Source organism: Xenopus laevis, chromosome 3L, assembly GCF_017654675.1.
Source record: "Xenopus laevis strain J_2021 chromosome 3L, Xenopus_laevis_v10.1, whole genome shotgun sequence".
Classification (NCBI taxonomy): Eukaryota; Metazoa; Chordata; class Amphibia; order Anura; family Pipidae; genus Xenopus; species Xenopus laevis.
The window spans coordinates 14323048-14342419 of record NC_054375.1 but is presented as its reverse complement, the minus strand read 5'-3'; the positions used below and the strand labels follow the sequence as shown (position 1 = coordinate 14342419).

The 19372-nt window shown below is 43.9% G+C and overlaps 1 protein-coding gene across 12 annotated transcripts in view; it reads left to right on the top strand.

Moving 5' to 3' along the window:
• The window catches only part of erc1.L (ELKS/RAB6-interacting/CAST family member 1 L homeolog), a 144475-nt gene that overhangs the window by 48726 nt on the left and 76377 nt on the right, over positions 1-19372 (top strand). For 4 of the 12 annotated variants that reach the window (XM_018241171.2, XM_018241166.2, XM_018241167.2 and 1 more), the window contains exons 4-13: positions 765-839; positions 1247-1402; positions 1912-2004; positions 2620-2787; positions 3943-4110; positions 9585-9722; positions 11377-11517; positions 11823-11963; positions 12897-12929; positions 17873-18066. In XM_018241171.2, the coding sequence (XP_018096660.1) occupies positions 765-839; positions 1247-1402; positions 1912-2004; positions 2620-2787; positions 3943-4110; positions 9585-9722; positions 11377-11517; positions 11823-11963; positions 12897-12929; positions 17873-18066 (1307 nt within the window). The remainder of the gene's footprint in view (positions 1-764; positions 840-1246; positions 1403-1911; positions 2005-2619; positions 2788-3942; positions 4111-9584; positions 9723-11376; positions 11518-11822; positions 11964-12896; positions 12930-17872; positions 18067-19372) is intronic. The other 8 variants (XM_018241172.2, XM_041585941.1, XM_041585939.1 and 5 more) reach the window with 3 other exon arrangements.

Genomic DNA, 19372 nt, shown 5'->3' with positions numbered 1-19372 from the left:
AAACTTCAAACATTCTTCCACTTGGCTATGTTAATACACGGGAAAGTCCAACTTCGTCTCTTCCTCGGCCCACTGCCTTTAGACCAATTTGGCAGCTTATCGGCCTGTGTGTGCGGGGGCTTCCGACGGGTCTCTCCGATCGATATCAGGCCAAAATCAGCCTATCAATCGGGCAGATTTTTCCTGAGATCAAGGACCGGATCAGCTAGCCTACGACCTGTCCGCCCCCATTTCCTTCGTTATTATCCAATCGTTTGGCTCTAGGGATTAACCCGATATCTCCCTGCCTTTGGTGGGCATATAGGGTTAAGATCCACTCGTTTGGCAACCTTCGCCAAATTACACCGTTGCAAAAATATTTCATGGTGCTGCTGTATTTCCAGATTTATACACCAGCTCAGACCTCGGCACATGTCTGTCTTTAGATCCCTTAGCAATTCGGCTCCCCTGCTACCAATGGGCCTTTGTTTTAGTTGGTAGGAGCACCTGAGTCGTCTCCCACCTGAGGTGAGAGGGAGGGTGTTGTTCACTCCTAGTTACTAGCAGTTTCTTCTCTGGGGAGCAGAGCAGTCTCCTTGTGTGTGTGAGAGAGATTTATATTCACCTTGATTTACCTCTCTCTGTCTCACAGGCAAGGTGCCCCCACCTGTGCGACTCCCCTCCGTTCTGTGTCCCTTTCTCCTTCCTTTTTGGGCATTAGAGCTCACGCCAATCTATATCCAGTCCCACTACCCTCACTCTTTTCACTCTCTGTCTTTATGCAGGAATTTCACAGACGCTTCGAGAATGCCCCAGATTCAGCTAAGACCAAGGCACTTCAGACGGTAATCGAAATGAAGGTATGAGATGTGTTTGGCATCTGCGTTCAATCTGGGCATGGAAGTTTATCCCAAAATCATTACTATTTCCAGCCCCCTACTGCCCCATGCGTCTATTATATGTAGAGGAAATTCTGTACCAGCCCGGTGCCATCACTGTTTCCTACAATTCCTAAACTTAGCTTCTCAGCAACAGCCCAGAGCCCACTGAGCATGTGCAGAGCCACTGACACACAAATGAGGCCTAACAAGATCCAAGATGCTGTTTGCCGTTATGAAAGCCTGTTAGAGGGCTTCGTAATCCTTACCCCTTTTGGCTGGTACAGTAAGTGCATTATGTAAAATACAGCATTTCTAACCATCGTCAATTTAAGGTTTTAGTTCTCCTTTAAGCTGCTGATCACTGCGTGGTTTGTGCCCCCTCGCAGGACTCTAAGATCACCTCTATGGAGCGGGGTCTCCGGGACCTGGAGGATGAGATTCAGATGCTGAAATCCAACGGGGCCCTGAGTACGGAGGAACGGGAAGAAGAAATGAAGCAGATGGAGGTTTATCGCAGCCACTCCAAGTTTATGAAGAACAAGGTGATTCTTAGCGTTGCCAGAAGGCACAGCAGTGTGAGGTAGAAAGGCCCCCCAAATAATAATCCCGTGTCTGTCACGTAGCCAGTTCCCTTTACTCCAACGCTGTGTGTGGGGAGTATATGGCAGCTTCCACGCATATTAATCCAGAGTTTTATTGAAGTAAAAGATGAGGGTTTCCTGTTAATATCAGTAGTATTTTTTGGGTGTTTCCATGACAGGAGATGCCATATTTCATTCCTTTGCTAGGGAGCACATTAAGGCACCACAAATCTCAGCTGTGTAAAATTCAGCCTTAAGCCTTCCAAGTATTGTTCAACTACTCAGCACCCCAGTGCAATGCTACACCCTAGTGCCCATGTAGGGCTGCCCCCGCTCCTCCTGTGCCCATGCAGGGCTGCCCCCGCTCCTCCTGTGCCCATGCAGGGCTGCCCCCCCCTCCACCCGTGCCCTTGCAGGGCTGCCCCCCAAAATCCTAGGAAGCCCAAATGAACAGTCTGATGTCCTGACAGGTAGAGCAATTGAAAGAGGAGCTGAGCGCTAAGGAGAATCAGGCGGAGGAGCTGAGGAAGAGAGCGTCAGCTCTGCAGACCGAGCTGTCAAGCGTAAGGCTTGCCGTTTTTGCCTCTCCTCTGGCATCTCTCTCTCTTCCTTGTGGCTCGGCACCACCACTCATTTTCTGCTCTGCCTAACAATGTGGTTTTCACTCTTGTTGTTTAACCTCTTAAGTGCCTGGCTTGTCTTTTACACTGTCACTTCGTTTAACCCTTGTCTGATGCAGAGCCCCGACCTAATGGGGGGGGGGGTTTATGAGACCAGTACTGTCCATGCAGTGGGCTGAGTTAGCTGCTCAGTGGGTCTATGATGCCACTCGTGCAACCAATCAGCTTTCATTACCCTGACCACACTGGTAAAGAAAGCTGCCTGCTGGTTAGGTGCTATGGGTAACTAAACTAGGGAAAGTGATTGGGGTGATATCGGGGGGTGTAAGATAGGAATACTTGTGGACAGACTGTACAAGAAGGAGTTACTGTAGCTAAAGTATTTCATATATACAAGATATTAACGAGCTCTGTAGTTACAAGCCCTATATATTTACACGGATAAGACACTGTCCATATGTGCATGGGGTTTATTTAGTCTCTTTCTCTCCTGCACTACTGCTGCGTGTCCTAAACACATTGATCCCAACCTCTGACCGTCATTTCTCCCTCTCGCAGATCGGGCAGGTGAAGCAGGAGCTCTCCCGTAAGGACACGGACCTGCTGGCCCTGCAGACCAAACTGGAGACCCTCACCAACCAGTTCTCTGACAGCAAGCAGCACGTGGAGGTCCTAAAGGAATCCCTCACCGCCAAGGAGCAGCGAGCTGCCATACTGCAGACAGAGGTGGGAGTTAGGGGTGGAGTTGTGGGGTTAAGCGGAGGGGTTTTATGGAGCAATAGGAGGAGTTATAGGGAAGATTAAACAGAGCAATATGTTTATTAATGAAGCTGACTGAGGTTAAAGGGGTGGTTCACCTTTAAGCTAACTTTTAGTATGTTATACAATGGCTTATTCTAAGCAACTTTTCAGGTGGTCTTCTTCATAGTTTTTTTTAATTATTCACCTGCTGCTTCTGACTCTTTCCAGCTTTGAAATGAGGGTCACTGACCCCATTTAAAAAAAAAAAAAAAATGCTCTATAAGGCTACAAATTAGAGATGCACCAAATCCACTATCCTTGGTGAAAGATTCGGGCAAATTTGCACATGCAAATTAGGGTCCGGAAAGGGAAAAAAATATTCTTTTGTGATGAAAAGTGACGCAATTTCCCTACGTGACACTCTAATTTACATATGCAAATTTGGATTTATTTGGGCAGGCACAAGGATTTGGCTGAATCCTGCTGAAAAAGGCCGAATCCCTAACCGATTCCTGGATTCGGTGCATCCCTACTACAAATTTATCAGGACCTCTCCTATTCGTATTCCAGTCTCTTATTCAAATCAATACATGGTTGCTAGGGTAATGTGCTTCCATGGGCTGTCACCGACACTCAGATGTTTCCGCCACATCTTAAAGAAGTGGTTCACCTTTTAGTGTGTTATATAAAAGCTAATTCTAAGCAACTTTTGAATTGGTTTTCATTATTTTATTTTTTTTATAGTTTTTGACTTCTTTGTCTTCTTCTGACTCTATCCATCTTTCAAATGGGGAGTCACTGACCCCATGTAAAAAAAACAAATGCTCTGTAAGGCTACACATGTATTGTTATTGCTGCTTTTTATTACTCATCTTTCTATTCAGCCCCTCTCCTATTCATATTCCAGTCTCTTATTCAAATCAATGCATGGTTGCTAGGGTAATCTGGACCCTAGCAACCAGATTGCAGAAATTGTAAACAGTAGAGCTGCTAAATAACTAAAAAACCACAAATAATTAAAAATGAAACCCAATTGCAAATTGTCTCAGAATATTGCTCTACATCATACTAAAAATTAATTTAAAGACGAAATCCCACAAACTTAATCTCATACGTGGGGTACTCCTCTGTGCGGTGCAGGTGGACGCTCTGCGCTTGCGTCTCGAGGAGAAGGAGTCGATGCTGAACAAGAAGACAAAGCAGATTCAGGAAATGTCAGAGGAGAAGGGGACCCTCTCTGGGGAGATCCATGATCTCAAGGACATGCTGGATGTAAAAGAGCGCAAAGTCAATGTGCTGCAAAAAAAGGTAAGGCCTGGGCATCCCCAACAGTAAAACCTCAATAAAAACCTTGTCTTCTGATATTTTACACATATCTGATATGTGCTGGCCTTGCAAGATCCTGCTAAATTCCTCTAGGAAATTCAATTGTAGGTAGGCACGAGTCAGGAACACCATTCAGTAGAATCCAGAAACCTTACGCGTTTTGGGTCACCCAAGGACACGTAATCATGAGCTTGTGATTAGGGGGCAGATGTATCGAAGGTTGAGGTGAATTTTCGCTTTCGAGCTATTTTTTGTGTACTTCAACTAGGGAATAGTCTGAATTCGAATATCGAAATTTATCATGTACTGTCTCTTTAAAAATTAGACTTCGACCATTCGCCATCTAAAACCTGGCCAATTTCGGTTTTAGCCTTTCGTTTTTTGGGGGGAAAACATTAATTCGAATTCGATCGAATGCGCTATTACCGAATACGGACCTATTAGATCAAAAACGGACCTATTCGGCCCATAAAAAACTTTGACTTAATTTTGGTTGGTCTTTTTTAATTCGAAGTTTTTAAATTTCAATATATGCCCCTAAGTGTCCTTGGGTGACACGAAACGCGTAAGGCTTTTTTCTAACATAATGTAAAATCAAAACTTTTTGTATTATCTAAACGTTGGGCCTGGATTCCATTGTATGGTGTTCCGGACTAGTGCCTGCCTACAATTGAATTTCCGTGACATACTTCCCCTTGCTGAAGCTCTGGAGCAGGAGCATCCGGACCCACCATGGAAAGCGGTATGCTTATCCTATAATCCAAAGATTCAAGCTTCTTATAGTTTTGGAATATATGTACTTGCCAAGTTCCTGCTTTTGAACTGAACCCCACCCACTGAACACAATGCAGTGGTTTCTACATGCCTTGATATGGTACTGGGATCAGCACTTGCATCACTTCACCAGTAACAACCAATCATTAATCGGCTTTAAACAGGCTACAGGATAGAAAGTGAAAGCAGAGATCTGACGGCTTGCTAATGGCACCGTCACTTTTGTAACTTAATAAATGTTCCCGGTAACTATTCTTACACTTGGCCACTAGGTGGCATCATTTGATCATATGCCTAAATAGTCCAAAAACTGCTGCTCTGTGATCCAGACCTTATTCCCTGTACCTTAAGCTGCCCATACATATGGAAAAGTGAGGTCGCCAAACAAAAGGATATCTCCCCGGTGTGCCCACCTTGAGGTGGACGATATTGGACTGATGCGATCGAGGGGCATAGAAAAAAAGTATTTGCAAGGTCAACAATTCCTTTAATAAGTCTTGTGTATACAGAGATGCTCAGCTTGGTTAATGGGGCCCAGTCTGAAGATCAGTTAGGGATAGATTTGGGGTGAATGCTTATTTGTGCCCTGGGTACCCCTATAACTATAGCAGGGTGACTGTTACCCCAATGTTTCTATATATCTGTAACCTTGTTATGCGCGAAGGGGGCCCAGCCTGAAGGCCAGTTAGGGGGAGATTTGGGGTGAGTGCTTATTTGTGTCCTGGGTACCCCTGGAACTATAGCAGGGTGACACCCCAATGTTTCTATATATCTGTAACATTGTTATGAGCTAAGGGGGCCCAGCCTGAAGGCCAGTTAGGGGTAATTTGGGGTGAGTGCTTATTTGTACCCTGGGTACCCCTATAACTATAGCAGGGTGACTGTTACCCCAATGTTTCTATATATATATCTGTAATTTTGTTATGAGCTAAGGGGGCCCAGTCTGAAGGCCAGTTAGGGGGAGATTTGGGGTGAGTGCTTATTTGTGCCCTGGGTACCCCTGGAACTATAGCAGGGTGACTGTTACCCCAATCTTTCTATATATCTGTAACCTTGTTATGAGCTAAGGGGGCCCAGTCTGAAGACCAATTAGGGGGAGATTTGGGGTGAGAGCTTATTTGTGCCCTGGGTACCCCTGGAACTATAGCAGGGTGACTTACCCCAATGTTTCTATATATCTATAACCTTGTTCTGAGCTAAGGGGGCCCAGTCTGAAGGCCAGTTAGGGGTAATTTGGGGTGAGTGCTTATTTGTGCCCTGGGTACCCCTGGAACTATAGCAGGATGACTGTTCGTAGGAAACTATCCTTGAGTGTTGCAGTTAATAAAGCCTGGTTTTGTTTCTGTCCGCTCCACAATACTCTGGCGTGGATACTAATTACTTGTCACAGTGTGCCCCGTTGGCATAGGCTTGTGATCCTCACTCTCGCCCCAACAAGCCCTGGCGGGTGTCACATTGCAGTGGCTCTTCTTGTCTTTTGTAACAAACCACTGACCTGAAAAATCTAATTGAGCGCAGAATAGCAGAGACTGTTCATTCCATCGCTTCACTGCGTCCTCATGTCACACAGACGAGAGTCAGATCTGCAGGCGAGTAGAACTGTATGTATCCCCCCTCCTCTTCCTCAGTCACACGCTTGTATCTAGACTGCTGCGTTTTGGCCTGACTTTCTTATAGGGCCATTAATGGCTCAATAACTCATTTACCCCTATGTGTCTGATCTGCGCACTGAGTTAACCCCTCCCCAACCAAGCTGACGTTCTGCAAAAGCTTTTAAAACCCAGCCTATAGTGATGCCAGTGATAGTCAGGGTTAAACTAAGAGAAGGACCAATGTCGTCGTTGGGGCTGACACAGGGAGTTTGACATTTCAAATGAGTATGGGTTAGACCCACCACCTACCCACAACATGGTACAGGGCTAACTTGCCAGCCCAATCCTGCCTGACCCATTAACAACTATGATACAAGTGGCCATACAGTATGGCACCTTTCGTTTTTTGTGTGTTTGGGCTAAAAGCCCAACGGTCGCTGCGACTCTTATTTACTTACATGATCCTATGTAATCCCCATTGGAAGCAGCAGTCCTGACCTGCTTTATGGCAGCTGAGATTCTAGCTATCTGTATAACAGAACATTCTGTCCCAGTGGCTGCATGGATCCTATCTGATCCCCATTGTAAGCAGCAGTCCTGTCCTGCTTTATGGCCGAGATTCTAGCTATCTGTATAACAGAACATTCTGTCCCATTGGCTGCACGGATCCTATCTGATCCCCATTGTAAGCAGCAGTACTGCCCTGCTTTATGGCCGCTGAGATTCTAGCTATCTGTATAACAGAGCATTCTGACCCAGTGGCTGCACAGATCCTATCTGATCCCCATTGTAAGCAGCAGTCCTGTCCTGCTTTATGGCTGAGATTCTATCTGTATAAGAGTATTCTGTCCCAATGGCTGCACAGATCCTATCTGATCCCCATTGGAAGCAGCAGTCCTGTCCTGCTTTATGGCTGAGATTCTATCTGTATAACAGAGTATTCTGTCCCAATGGCTGCACAGATCCTATCTGATCCCCATTGGAAGCAACAGTCCTGTCCTGCTTTATGGCTGAAATTCTATCTGTATAACAGAGCATTGCCTTTCTAATTAACTGGGTTCTGCCTTGTCCCCCCAAAGCAGTTACATAGAGAACACTGGTGCTGCTCACATACATTCTTTCTGGTCTGGTTAAATGTGAGCGGTGACTGACCACTGACAAGCCTCCCTGCCTTAACCCTTGTGTTTAGCTGAGAGGTGTCTACAGACTACAAACATCACTTGTCTCCCGGGATTTCCTGCTCAAGGGATTTTGCTGAAAAGGTTGATTTTTCCAGTCGTGGGTATTTTTGGACTGGCCAGTCCTTACGTGGGTGTCTGAGTCTGTAACTGAACCTTGCGGTGGGGAAAGGTCCCCCTAATTAGAGGCTAGTTGAAGTCGTGTCCCAACAGACCGGTTTATTCATGCACCTCATAACCTCCTTCCTCGGGGGTCACTCCAGTCCAGCGCCTGTTGAGGCTTTAAGTGATCTTTCCATGATGCTCACAGTGCTGCAAGTTCCATGCTTTTGTTATTAAAAGGCCAATGTACAGGTATGGGACCTGTTATCCAGAATGCTCATGATCTGGGGTTTTCCGGAGAAAGGATCTTTCCATAATTTGAAACTTCATACCTTAAGTCTACTAGAAAATCATGTAAACCTTAAAGGGATACTGTCATGGGAAAATTGTTTTTTTTTTAAATGAATCGGTTAATAAAGCTGCTCCAGCAGAATTCTGCACTGAAATCCATTTCTCAAAAGAGCAAACAGATTTTTTTATTCAATTTTGAAATCTGACATGGGGCTAGACATGTTGTCAATTTCCCATCTGCCCCAAGTCATGTGACTTGTGCTCTGATAAACTTCAGTCACTCTTTACTGCTGTACTGCAAGTTGGAGTGATATCACCCCCCTCCCTTTTTCCCCCCAGCAGCCAAACAAAAGAACAATGGGAAGGTAACCAGATAACAGCTCCCTAACACAAGATAACATCTCCCTGGTAGATCTAAGAACAACACTCGGTTACATTGAGAAGGAAAAATAGCAGCTTGCCAGAAAGCATTTCTCTCCTAAAGTGCAGGCACAAGTCACATGACTTGGGGCAGCTGGGAAATTGACAATATGTCTAGCCCCATGTCAGATTTCAAAATTGAATATAAAAAAATCGGTTTGCTCTTTTGAGAAATGGATTTCAGTGCAGAATTCTGCTGGAGTAGCACTATTAACTGATGCCTTTTGAAAAAAACATGTTTTCTGATGACAGGATCCCTTTAAATAAACCAAATAACCTGGTTTTGCTTCCAATAAGGATTCATTATGTCTTAGTTGGGATCAGGTACAAGTTACTGTTTTATTAATACAGGGAAAAAGAAAATACATTTTAAAAAATTTGGATAATTTGATCAAAATGGAGTCTATGGGAGAAGACCTTTCTGCAATTCTGAGCTTTATGGATAATGGATCCCATACCTGTACTTTTATTAGTGAATGTGTATTCATTTTTTAGCATTATTTCTATAAATGTCTATGAAGGTCAGTGTCCGCTTCGCAAAGTATTCGCTATATGCAAACTTCCATAAGTGTCTGTTGTGTTATATTCCTATTACTAGAAGTCAGAAGGGTTTTAACTATCATGCAGGGGGTGTGACTTGATGGAGATCTTAGTACCACAAATTTGGAATAGAACAAGTATTTGTCTTTGCCATTTGGCAGCTGAGATTCTAGCTATCTGTATAACAACATTCTGTCCCAGTGACTGCACAGATCATATCTGATCCCCATTGTAAGCAGAAGTCCTGCCCTGCTTTATGGCAGCTGAGATTCTAGCTATCTGTATAACAGAACATTCTATCCCAGTGGCTGCACAGATCCTATCTGATCCCCATTGTAAGCAGAAGTCATGCCCTGCTTTATGGCTGAGATTCTAGCTATCTGTATAACAACATTCTGTCCCAGTAACTGCACAGATTCTATCTGATCCCCATGGTAAGCAGCAGTCCTGTCCTGCTTTATGGCAGCTGAGATTCTAGCTATCTGTATAACAGAACATTCTGTCCCAGTGGCTGCACAGTTTCCTATATATCATTGATGCTTTTCCTCCTCTTCAACAGATAGAAAACCTGCAGGAGCAGCTGCGAGACAAGGAGAAGCAGCTGGGCAGCCTGAAGGACCGGGTAAAGTCCTTGCAGGCCGACACCACAAACACAGACACCGCCCTCACCACACTGGAGGAGGCGCTTGCTGAAAAAGTAAGAGCATTTTATTGGCATTGAAAAGGGGTATCCTCTGTTTCAGTGCTGTCCAACTTCTGTGGTACAGAGGGCCAAAGTTTTACTGGCCTATGTGGTGGAGGGCCGATAAGAAGTCTGTGTTGACCACTCCCCCTTTTAAACCACACCCACTGTAAACCACACCCATGTTACCATAAAAACTTTTAAGATGATATCCACATTAATGGTGGTAGCACACCAAAAAACCAAATGGTTGGTGCTCACTGCAGGGAAATCCCTCATCACTCATATGTGAAAAAAAGTCATGTTAAAAACATACCCTTAAATCCATATGCCTCACCTTCCCCTGTGGATAATATAGCAACCCCCCAACACATGGCCCGCGCGTTGGACAGCCCTGATCTATTTGAATTAAGCTATACAGACGAACTCAATAAAATATACCCTCATACTGTACTGTCTAAGGGAATCAATATGGTACCTCCTCCTCCCATATGTATAAATACAAATATACAGAGAAGGAATGTTCTGGGTACACAATAAGCTATACCCTCATACTGTACTGTCTAAGGGAATCAATATGGCACCTCCTCCCATATGTATAAATACAAATATACAGAGAAGGAATGTTCTGGGCACACAATAAGCCATAACCTCATACTGTACTGTCTAAGGGAATCGATATGGCACAATTTCTGATATATATATATATATATATATATATATATTACAGTTCTGAGCACTGGTCTGACCCCTGCTACCACTCGCTCAAGCCCAGTCCCCCCCCCCCCCCGCAGTACCATGCTGTGTTTATTTAAAGAGAAAACCTTGTACAGACCCCTCTGTCAAAATGCACCATCTAACCACTCCTACGGCTGCTGTTTATTGTTCTGCTCGTGGGCTCATTGCCTGTTGGGGTCTTTAGCCTGGCAGTCCAGTGTTTGTTATTGATAGACCTATGGGCCCTACGAGATCTGAAAGCCGTCAGAAAAGCTGGCAGCCGCTGACACAGTCCGGAGGGAACGTGAGACAAAGAGCAGAGCTGCTGAGCACTAAGCTGTGTAATCTCAGGCTGAATTAACACATTACTGGGCCCTGAGCTGTGGCAGCCTATCAACGGACTGTCGCTCAGGTTTAGTCAATTCCTCCTATAACCATAGAAAACGACAAATTATTACAATATTACAAATTTCAGCAACTTTGCTGACATAATAAAATGTGCACAAACAAAAAAAGCTAAATGTTAAAAGATGTGCCGTGACCTTCCATTTATTATGCTTTAAATTGCGTACGCAGAGCATCAGTATTTGACTTTATTCATAGCAGCCTCCTTCATAGGCACAGGTTCTTTTGCTGCCACTAGGTGGCGCTGTTGTAGTGAGGTTTATAGAGACCCTTTCAGACAAAAGCAAGCGCTATGGAAGGCAGGAAGGTGCTTATTCTTTTGGTCAGGACACAAAAATACATTTCAATACTAATAATTCCTGTATCCTAGTTTCAGTTCATCCCAATATTGTACGGTTAGGACATAAAAATAAGTTTCAATACTAATAATTCCAGTATCCTGGTTTCAGTTCATCCCTAATAATCCCATTACTGTACAATCTTGCCCTTCAAGATCTTGACTCCTCTCACCCCTAATCTGAAATCTTTTTCTGCTTACCCCAATAAGGAGAGAATCATTGAGCGCCTGAAAGATCAAAGGGACCGGGATGAGCGTGAGAAGCTGGAAGAACTCGAGTCCTACAAGAAAGAGCTCAAGGAACTCAGGGAGAAAGTCATGGTTTTGCAGGGAGACCTGTCCGAGAAAGAGGTGCCCGAACTTATTTTGTTTATGTCATAGTCCCTAGTCTTCCTTATAATGGGAAGTGTGTGTGTCCATTATATGTAGACTCATACACAAAATAAGTTATTTCGTTGAATATCAGTAATGTAAAGTCTATCTAACAAGTTACTCAGGCTCTCTTTTTCTCTATTTGTTGCATCACTGGGTAACTGATGTAAGAGCGCTTTCATATTATAAATAAGGGCAATTTCCCAACTGCCACCCCCTGAGACCCCTGATGATGTCACTGGATCGGTCGCCACGTAACCCCATTTCCCCTTTTTTCTTGAAAGTCCTCGCTGCTCGATCTGAAGGAACACGCGTCGACTCTCGCCTCCTCCGGCCTGAAGAAAGACTCCCGACTCAAAACCCTAGAGATGGCCCTGGAGCAGAGGAAGGAGGAGTTTCTGAAGCTGGAGAGTCAGCTTAGGAAGGTGAGCAATGTGGGGTCTCCGAGACAAAAGAAGGGGTTGGAGGCAAGTCTTGCATACAGCAAATGTAATTATCCGACAGTCTCTGAACTCTGCAGTATGGAGCTGACCATACACAGGCTGATAAATGTGGTGCCACCTTAATGCCCTTTGTAGAAGGGCCTTCTGGTGACCTGCCATGTTGACATGATGGTTTTTTTTATTATAGGGGTTCATTTATTGGATTCTCACCCCCTCCTTGACTTTCATCCCCCCCCCCCAGATTCTCAGCCTTATAGCTCTTATATTCTCTTTTTGTTTCCTTCTCTCTCTGTACTTATCCAATCCCTACTCTGATCTTTTTCCCCAGACCTCTGGCACAACTTTCTTTTGCCCCTTCCAACCCCACATCATTCTCTGCCCCCCCCCCCCAACAAATGTTCACTAAAGGCCCCCATACATGGGCCGATAAAAGCTGCTGACAGACCGAGTCGGCAGCTTATTGGCCCGAGTGTGGGGCCATCCGACGGGCTTCCCTGATCGATATCTGGCCTAAAGTCGGGCAGATCTTGATCAGGCAGGTTAAAAAATCCCCTGGCTGCATCTATGCAGTCCCGCGATCTGACCGCCCATATCGGATGCATTATGACTAGGGCCCATGATCAGATCATCTTGATATCGCCACTTCAATGTTGGCATATCATGGAGAGATGTCGTCAAACGAGCGGATCTCTACGTCTATGGCCACCTTAATTTGTCCATTTACTAGCCTCTCCTCTCTTTCATATTGATTATAAACTCCCCCCATCCATTCTCTATCACTGTGCCCCCCAATTATTTAATTTGCATTTACCCCCCCCCCCACAACTTCTTTTACTCCCACCGTTTGTCTTTTTTTCTAACTTTTGGGGTTCATGCATCGTCCTGTCTAACTGACCTCTTTCCTCCTTCTCTCAGCACTCTGATGGCTTGCCTCTCACAGGGAAAGCAGTAAGTTTTGTCAGCATGTGCCAACTTGTTTCTGGTTGTCCTCACCGCATGTCCTGCCTCCATTCCACCCTCCTGCCTAGGGAAATGTATCTGTTATAAGCGTCCCTGACCAACATTGGTCCATTAGGGTGGTGGCGCCGGGGGAGATTATTCGCCAAGTGAAAAATCTTCTCGACTGCAGCCAACTAATCTCCCCGAAATGCCTTCCAGCTGAAGGAATGTGAACGACAGCAGGATGCCATACATATCGCTTCGATTTTCCGAAGTTACCTCACGAGTTGCCTTCGGGCGACTTCGGAAGACGAAGCGACACATATGCCATCCTACCAACGATTCACATTCCTGCCAGTGGGGAAGGCATTTCGGGGAGAATAATCACCCTCAGTACATGAGAATTGTTGCTTGGTGACTAATCTCCGCGTGTGCCACCACCCTTATAGCGGCCTAGGAGGTAGGCAAGGCGGTCTCTTTTGGCACGAGTAACCTTATATAAAGGTATGTTTAATTTTTTTAAAGGGATTGTTTAGTATAAAAATAAAACTGGGTAAATAGCCGGTGCAAAACAAAATAAAAACATTTCTAAAATAGTTAGCCAAAAATGGAATGTATAAAGGCTGGAGTGACTGATGTCTAATACAGTAGAACACCAAATTTAAGTTTTTCAGGGGACAAAAAGAAAAATGGTGTAAAATCGGGGAAATATATGATGCATAATATACAGGTGGGACCACAAAGCAACAATGTAAAATGACTATGTAACAGAACACTACTTCCTGCTTTTCAGCTCTCTTGATTCCCACTGATTGGTTACCAAGCAGTAAGAGTTAGAGAGCTGAAAAGCAGGAAGTAGTGTTCTGGCTATTATGTTAGATATCCAGTCACACCAGCCTTTATACATTACATTTTTGCCTAAATAACTATATTAGATAAATTTTTCATTTTGCACTGACTATCTGTTTTACCCAGTTTTTATTTGTACACTGAACTGTTCCTTTAAATTTAATTTCTCTGCTTTATCAGTCTATTTTTTTTTATCCACGTAGCCTTCCTTTCTCTTTCTCCCTGTGATCTGCGGCCATGTCTTATTTACCATGCACACAGCATCCACCAATCCATGTCCTGTGTATATAAACCCTGTGTAAGCTGATTTATGTTTGCTGAATCGGCACTCTGAATTATGCGTATATTAGGGGTGTACGTGTACATATGTTATCCCTATTAACAAGAATTAAATGGTCACTGTTGGCATTGCATCTTTATTGGTGAATTTCAAGTATTGGCCTATACCAATGGCTGCACATGTGTTTGTGTTTATTTGTCACACCCCTATACTTTTACTAAATATCATATATACATATCATGCAGAAAAACACACTTGTTGCTTTCACCCCCTGCTGCCGTGTGTGTGTGTGTGTACACACACACACACACACACACACACACACTCATCCAGTGCATGTTTGTTTTTTTTTCTGCACCCCCATATGCACAAAATATCCATGTTTATATATAATATTTTGTGTCTTTGTTGAGTTTCTTTTGGTATTTCTGCCCCCTTTCCTGAGTTAGGAGGGGTCTGATGACCTGTGTCGCCCTATGATTAGCTCTCTGTGGTTTTTGGCCGCTCTGCCCTTGGGTACTGGAGGGAACTCGCCCCTTAAAACCAATGACAGAGAGCGCAGTCTTGTTTAGGTGGCTGGATCATGCCAGGTAGATGGGAGCGGTGCCCTTGTGTCAACAAGCAACTTCTAATTATCACCCGCGTTGGCAGCCGGCAGGGAGAAGGAAACAGGTACCAGCTGCTCTGAGCCACCAGCCTCATCATGGAAAGAAGCAGTGGCTTATGCTTTGCCCAACTGCACAGTGGCCCCTCTGTTTAAAGGGACAGCGTCAGATGCGTTGGAGTCCTATCCTTCAATTGCACTTTCTTCCCCCACAGCTGGATGTGGTTCTGTGAAATTGCTCTAAACCAATGCTTCTAAATTTGTTTGAGCCTGGAAGTGACCAAAAAGCATTTTACTTTGTACGTCAGCAGAAATCATACAAAAAACACATTCGAGCCTCATGGACTGGATCATGGATTGGAGGAAGATCCGTGGTACTCCTGAATAAATGCACTCAATGCAAGTTCCTGTTGGTGTCGCTTCAGTCCCCAAAGTATCTCCAAGATGCATAAATACAAATACACAGAGAAGGAATGTTCTGGGCACACAATAAGCTATACCCTCATACTGTACTGTCTAAGGGAATCAATATGGCACCTCCCTCCTCCCATATGTATAAATACAAATATACAGAGAAGGAATGTTCTGGGCACACAATAAACTATACCCTGATACTGTACTGGTCAAGGGAATCAATATGGCACCTCCTCCTCCCATATGTATAAATACAAATATACAGAGAAGGAATGTTCTAGGCACACAATAAGCTATACCCTCATACTGTACTGTCTAAGGGAATCAATATGGCACCTCCTCCCATATGTATAAATACAAATATACAGAGAAGGAATGTTCTGGGCACACAATTGGCAGCTATCTCTAAATGGAGGACAGGCCTAGTAATTAATAGAGTATGTTTTTCCATTAACAGTTCCAGTAATGTGTGTCACTAATGCTGATTTAGATACAGTATGGAAATAATTGCATTTCAAGGAATATAAAACTTGCAGGAGAAGTTCTGTTGGATGAGGGAAACAATATGGCACCTCCTTCCATATGTATAAATACAAATATACAGAGAAGGAATGTTCTGGGCACACAACAATCTATACCCTCATATTGTACTGTCTAAGGGAATCAATATGGCACCTCCCTCCTCCCATATGTATAAATACAAATATACAGAGAAGGAATGTTCTGGGCACACAATAAGCTATACCCTCATACTGTACTGTCTAAGGGAATCAATATGGCACCTCCTCCCATATGTATAAATACAAATATACAGAGAAGGAATGTTCTGGGCACACAATCAGCTATACCCTTATACTGTACTGACTAAGGAATGCAATATGGCAGCTGTTTGTCTTGTGTGAATGTTGTTTACTGTAGTTCAGCCCAGAGTTTGGGAGCAGCTCCTCACTGTGCACTTCCCAGGCAATGTATGAATATTTTCCTAGGATGCTCCAGGTCTCAGGGGACTTTGGTTTCATTTCAGCTCTTCCTGAGTGGAACCTGAGATCCCAGGCCCTTTTCGGAGTGCAAAGAGAGAGTCTGATACAGTCAATCCCAGGAGAGCACACTGACTTGCATCTCTGCTTTACCCAAAACTGTCCCGGGATGGATGAGGTGCGAGCGCTCATAATGACGTGTGCTCCCAGGTCTTTAGACAGCGAGGGGTCGGCCACGGAACATAAAATAAATAGATGTGGGGATCAACGGTCTGTTCTTAGCCCTGCACTCACTGAGACAATGGCTTGCATCCCAGTTAATGGCCCCTCCTATGTCAAGGTGTTTAGTTTCTCCAAACGGCAAAGATGTAAGTCGGATACACACAAGACGGCATGCATCAAAGGGTCCTCACAGCTTCATGGTCCGGGTGCAGATGTGTTAGTCTTTCCCCTTCTCATCTTCCTTGTCTGTTATCTGTTTGCTCTCAGCTCGTCACTCCTACCCCCTCTTATCATTTATCCCATGCACCGAGTATCCACTTAGGCTGATGTCATGGGGCAACATTAGACAGTTTGTATATACACACACAATACCTTGTGACATTCAAGTGTGATTGAGTAATTCAAATGACTTCTACTTCCATTTTGGGTTGATATACCCTTTAAAGGAGAAGGAAAGCTACCAAAGCAGTTTATTGGCAATAGATTAGCCACAATAGGGCAAGCTATAAGACTACATTTATTCTGCAGAATGCTTTACCATACTTGAGTAAACCGCTCTCTCTGTTTGTTTGGGATAGCAGCTGCCATATTAGCTTGGTGTTACATAATTTCCTGCTTGTGTCTCTCCCTGCTCACTCATAGATCTGGGCTTAGATTAGAGCAGGGAGAGAGGCGCAAACTGAGCATGCTCAAGCCCATGCCCTGAAGGTTTAAGCTGAAAGAAGGAAGTCTGATACAGAAGCCCATGAGTACACAATAGAAGGAAATAAATGCTGTGTTTCCTTTGACCGAGGACTCAGAGCAGCATTACTTTGAGGGTTTATTGATATATTTATATAGACCTTTCAGATAAAGTTTACTTAATTTTAGCCTTTCCTTCTCCTTTAATAGTACAATATAACATTTCAGTTCTGCTAACCATACCCCTGCTCTCCCATAGGGTAACTCTGCGCAATCGCTTGGAGGAAATCCTCTTTAAGACCAACACACGTATTTCCTTTTTAAACACTATATAACACATTAGGAGGGCTATGGGAGGCATTAAGGAAGACTGTGTCCAACCAGCCTCAGATGATGAAAGTGTTGGGAACTGATATAGTACAGGTATAGGATCCCTTATCCGGAAACCCGATATCCAGAAAGCTCCGAATTACGGAATGGCTGTCTCCCATAGACTCTATTTTATCCAAATTGTCCAAATTTTTAAAAATGACTTCCTTTTTCTCTGTAATAATAAAACAGTACCTTGTACTTGATCCCAACTAAGATATAATTAATCCTTATTGGAAGCAAAACCCGCCTATTGGGTTTATTTAATGTTTAAATGAATTTCTAGTAGACTTAAGGCATGAAGACCCAAATTACGGAAAGATCCGTTATCCGGAAAACCCCAGGTCCCGAGCATTCTGGATAACAGATCCCACACTTGTATCATTAAATATCAAGGAGTACCCCCCAGGCTTGTCCCAGCACTCGGCAGCAAGGCAGAATTGACTGTGCCAGTAGGGGGAGCCCTTTGCTGGGAGTTTTCCAGTACACTATCAAATTGCATTTACACCTCTAACCTTTTCATTGTTTCCTCTAACTTTTGGTTTTGTTTCTCAAGGCCCATGAGGCTGCTCTGGAGGCAAAATCCAGCCCGGAAATGAACGAGCGCTTGCAGCAGCTGGACAGGGAAGTGGCGAGGTACCGGGAAGATGCGGGGAAATCTCAGGCCGAGGTGGATCGGTTACTGGACATCCTGAAAGAAATGGAGAACGAGAAAAATGAGAAGGATACCAAGATCGCAGAGCTAGAGAGGTGAGTCTGCAGCGCTGCTCTAGAACTAGCTCCGTGTCAGGCTTTAGTGTTGCCTATGATCCCAATCGCAGCTGTCCTTTGCATGTGCGGCTTTCCATGTACTTGAACTCTCAGGGTGATGGGAGTTGTAAACACCAGAAAACTTCAAAAAAGGCTGGCACAAGTCTGGACCCACAAAATAGTAAAGCCAGATTCAGATTGTAAAAGGGTTTAAAAGGCTACATTTTATTTACCAAAATTAAGAACCAAGGCCTGACGCGTTTTGTGTCTACCAAGGACACTTAGTCATAGGCTGCAGCCTATGTAGCCTAATGTAGCCTTTTTAACCCTTTTACAATCTGACTCTGGCTTTACTACTTTGTGGGTTTTCTGGTGTTTGCTCCCCTTGCTGAAGTTCTGGGGCGGGTGCACCCGTGCCCACCGTATACAGCAGTAAGCTCAAATAACGCATCTAAACTTAGTATATACTGGTTATATAATTGATAGGAGTTGTAGATGGAAGATTGAAAAGCCTTAGACTGGACTTGATAAGTTGTAGACCAAGACAAGCAACTGTTTGCCCCTTTACCATAGATTTTATTCTTATTATCTCCCCTTTGGCATATTTCTGGTCTCTCTGGTTGCTAGGCTCAGTGACCCCCAACAACTAGGAAGTGGTTACAATGATCGGTTTAAGATATTAAGTATTGGATGTGTTAACTGGAGGCTTCTTGGGGAAAGGGTCCTGTGTGTAATGGTTTAAGGCTACTTAAAAACCCAATTGGGTCTTTAAATAGGACACTTTGAGAAATGCCATTACCTAAGGAGTCTGACATTACAGAAGGGCAATGGAAGCATAATAGGAAGTTTGGGGACAACCTGCCAGAGAAAAATGGCCTCTTAAAGTGATACCGACAAAAAATTTTCTTCTCAAAATATTAATGTACATTAAAAGTTTCCTGTAGGTCACGTTGATGATGATAGATAAAAAAGGTTATTTTCTGATGTCAGTATCTGTTTAAGGAAGGCTAAAGCTCCAAGTTGTGTCCGTACAGGTATGGGGTCTGTAATCCGGAAACCTGTTGTCCAGAAAACTCAGAATTACGGAAAGGCCATCTCCCATAGACTCCATTTTATCCAAATAATCTAAATTTTAAAAAAATGATTTCCCCTTTCTCTGTAATAATAAAACAGTAGCTTGTACTTGATCCCAACTTAGATATAAATAATCCTTATTGGGCGCAAAACCAGCCTGTCGAGTTTATTTAATGTTTAAAGGATAGTATGTATTAGCAGACTTAAGGTATGAAGATCCAAATTACGGAAA